This window comes from Ictidomys tridecemlineatus, chromosome 2 (genome assembly GCF_052094955.1).
Source record: "Ictidomys tridecemlineatus isolate mIctTri1 chromosome 2, mIctTri1.hap1, whole genome shotgun sequence".
Lineage (NCBI taxonomy): Eukaryota > Metazoa > Chordata > Mammalia > Rodentia > Sciuridae > Ictidomys > Ictidomys tridecemlineatus.
This window is the reverse complement of record NC_135478.1, coordinates 107796062-107800047: the sequence shown is the minus strand read 5'-3', so window position 1 is coordinate 107800047 and position 3986 is coordinate 107796062. Positions and strand designations below refer to the sequence as shown.

General features: G+C 46.8%; 1 gene segment (V, D, J or C); it reads left to right on the top strand.

The window, feature by feature from the left end:
• Positions 1-406: 406 nt before the first annotated feature.
• On the top strand, positions 407-3403 carry LOC144375296 (immunoglobulin lambda constant 6-like). The segment is given in 2 exon segments: positions 407-476; positions 2954-3403. Coding segments are annotated over 2 exon segments (381 nt in total).
• Positions 3404-3986: the final 583 nt, after the last annotated feature.

The following is a 3986-nucleotide window of genomic DNA, read 5'->3' as shown; positions in this document are numbered from 1 at the left end:
TCTATATATATATATATATATATATATATAGAGAGAGAGAGAGAGAGAGAGATTCATCCAATCAGTGATTTTAATATTTTTATATTTTTTGGAAATTACAAAAAATTATAAAGATGAGGAGAAAGTTATCCAGAACCCCATCACCTCATATAATTGCCATTAATTTTTTTAAAAAATTCTACACTTTCATTTTTCATATCATAATAAAAATATATAAATGAAATTAAATAAAATCCTTGCCATGACTCACAATGGTCAAATTCCACAGCCTCCAAAGAGGTGATGTTCTAGGTCAAGCAAAAGCCACCAAATCTCACCCATCCATGGCCTGAGCAGCCCCCTGTGAAAGGAGGCTGAACCCTGGGCTTCTGGTGCAGTTGCAGGAGGGTCTGGGCCATGGTGCAAAAAGGGGTTTATGTACAGATCTATGTCACAGTGTGCTGTGTTCGGCAGCGGGACCAAGTTGACCATCATTGGTGAGTTTTCCCTTCTACTCCCCTTTGGGGTCTAAGGCTAAATTTGGGTAGATTTTTCTCTCCTTTCTAGCTTTTCTGGAGCTGAGGTTTCAACCTGTGCAGGAATCTGTCATCTTTTCCCCTCCTCATCTGCTTACTCATTTTCTCCAGTCCATCCCCTATTCTTAGTTACTTTCTGGGGCAGGATAGAAATGACCATTTTCTGTACCATGCTTGGAATTCTCTCTGGCCAAGGAACACTCTCATGGAGTTTTCTTGTCTGAACTTCAGAATATCCACCCCCTCCATTTGCTGAGGTCTCTGAACCACAGGGTTCAGAGACACCAAGTGTCTCAGGCTAAAGCTCTAGGGGTATGGGGTCTTTAAAGGGGGAGGGGAAGTGCTTGACCTCCCAGGGACTATGCTCCATGGTCCCACCTATGGCTGCTTCCACCCATTGAGGAGAGACTTAGACTGGGAACTTGGAATGAGGGAGAAGGAAATAGAAAGGAAACAGGGATGGAGAAAGAACTTTGTGTAGAAAGGTGAATCCAGTTGTTGGGTCTCTTCTCCTGCTGCCCCACTAGAGTTAGGATGCCTGGCTAGGGTGGGGTGAAGTACTCACAAGCTAAATGTGTCCACTCTCCATCCTACAACTGGAGGAGAGACCCAACAGAAGATTCCCAGGGAAGACATCCTGCTAGGCAGAGATAACAGGGACTGTTTGGGACAGGAGATGTCCCAGGACTGACACATCCCCCAAGAACTTCAGATAATAGTGTGACACTTTAGAAGTCACAGCCCCAGGCTAAGTCCCAATTCCATGGAAATGCTCAATTTACTGGACTCCTTGGGATCCAGACACAGGGACTGTCACTTCCACTTGGGGTAGGCAGCCCAGAAGGGTCCTGTGGGCAGAGGCTGCAATAAGGGTGCCAGGGGAATGTGTGAGCATGAAATGGGCACTTCCTCTGTTTCTCCTTTTCCTAACAAGTGATTCTTCCATAGTGAAGAGAAATGCATGCGGGTGATCTCTTAGAGAGGCTTTTTCTCAGGGCAGGTGGCACCTTCCAAGAATGACACCATGTACTGGTCATCTTTCAATGATTTTCATCTTCTTCTCATGAAGATGCCAGGTCTATCAGATGCTGCTTCCAGCACAGCTGCAGCTGGGTCTAAGGGGGTAGGGATAGGGCAGGGAGGGGTTTTTGCACAATCTTGTGTCACAGTGCTTTTGTGTTCGGCGGAGGGACCCAGCTGACAGTCCTGGGTGAGTGATTCCTTATTCCTCTTTCATTGTTATCCATGAGGATTGTAAGAGTTTCCCCTGGTCGTGTTCTTCTGTGTCTTGTCTCAGCCTGAGGTTAAACATTCTCCATGGAATTCGGCCCTGGGACACTGAACTTTACTTTTCTGTTCAGAATCCAGCAGAACTCAAATAGTATCCATCACCTTTCAGCTCTGACATCAGAGGAAAGGAACTAGATAGGATAACCTTTGGATACTCAGCTGTCTTTCTGTCTCTTTGTGGCATATTCTTTCCTAAGATGTGCTCTGTTGTTTCATCTTCTGTTGGCCTAATCCCTTTCTCATGAACTGTGTGAGCATATGCACTGAGACACTATTTTATGGGGAAGAGGGACCAGGTGCTATGAGGAGCTGAAATTAGCTAAGTTAGGAAAGAATTGGAACACCTAAGGCTGGGGAATCAGAGGTCAGAATATCATGTGCCAAGGCTGTAAGACTCAAGAATACAGAACAAGAAACAAGGTAGGAGTTAGAAGGGATTCTTAAGCCTCCATGGGTTTCTAGGTAAAGGGCCCAGAGCTATATTGGGACTCATGAAACTTAGTCAAGAGAAAGAAAAGAGGAGAAGACTGTATATAAGATGCTGGGTACACATTCACTGAAGGGCATGATATGGCAAAGTGAGCTCCTCAGAAGTATGAGATCCTGAACTTATAGAAATAGTTCCCAGTGCAGAAAACCTGTATCTGGCCTGTAAACAAGGACTCTAACCTTGTGGCTATGCCAAACAGACAGACTTTTAGGAACAATGACTCTTACCTATGGCAGAGACTCAAGAGACTTATAGGTGTGAAAATGGGCTTCTTAGTAAAAACACTAACCATCAGAGTCAAGGAATCAGGTCAGAACTGACCCATAATGGAATGCACTGGAATCCCAGAGAGCTCAGAGGACAGAAAGAGATGACAAATGGGCCAGACAAGATGAAGGGGGAGTCAGGACAGGAATGCAAGGGTGACATATCTGTGTGAAAGGCTATGGTATAAGAGGTGCCAAGTAAGGTAATACACAGGTGTCCTGGGTTGTTTAAAGGCTGTGAACATGGGGAATAGCTTGAGGAATTTCCCAACACACTTCTATATCACACATGCTCCAACAGAGTCCCTGAACAAGACCCTCCTCACACACTAAGAGTGTGTCCCCGGGTGGACACCAGAACACTAATCCCTTTTGCCTGGTCCATCTTGCAGGTCAGCCCAAGGCTGAGCCCTCGCTCACCGTGTTCCCACCCTCCTCTGAGGAGCTCCAGAGCAACAAGGCCACAGTGGTGTGTCTGATCAACGACTTCTACCCGGGTGCCGTGACCGTGAACTGGAAGAAAGATGGCACCAAGGTCACCCAGGGTGTGCAGAACACTCAGCCCTCCAAACAGACCAACAATAAGTACATGGCCAGCAGCTACCTGACTCTGACAGCAGATGAGTGGAAATCTCATAATTCATTCACCTGCCAGGTCACTCATGAGGGGAGCACCGTGGAGAAGAGTGTGTCCCCTGCACAGTGTTCCTAGGTCCCAGACCCTCACTCCACCCTGGAGCTGAAAACCCCAGGGAAGCTTCTCTCCTCCCACCCCTACCATCCTAGCCCTTCTCCCTCAACCCAGAAACCCTCAATAAACATTCTCATTTTCAACCAGAAAACATGGTCCTGTTTATTTTAGTTTACACACTTCCCATCTGAACTTTGACCATCTCATCAAGTGTACACAATTAGACCTTGAGACCAAACAGCCAGGAAAGGCTCCTGATATTACCCTGGCAGATCCACAGGATTTTCTACAGCAAGGGAATGGCCCTCAGCAGGAACCCAGCCTGCATATTTTCATCTATCCACCCTGTGCTTGCTCCTCTTGTGTAGACTAGTTCACCTCCCCATTCCCGGGATCAGTCTCTCCTTGGATCCCCAAGGCCTCCAGGAGAATGTGTGAGTTCCCTTCCCTGGGACAGTCTGAACGTCACTTCATCCTTAAATGTCCTTCCATCTCCAGTCTAAGCCCACATCACCAGAGTCCATCCCTTTTTTGTCTCCCTTCCCCCACCTATAATCCCTGTCCTTACAGCCTAGAGTCACTTGCCCTTCCTTCCATGTCCATCCTGCTCCTCCCTCCCCAGGATACAGCCTTGGTCCCCATAATCCCTCTGAATGTCACTCACTGATAGGAATTCTTAACCCCTAGAACCTGTTTACTTACTCCACACTCTTCTCTGTGTGCCCTGTTTGGCT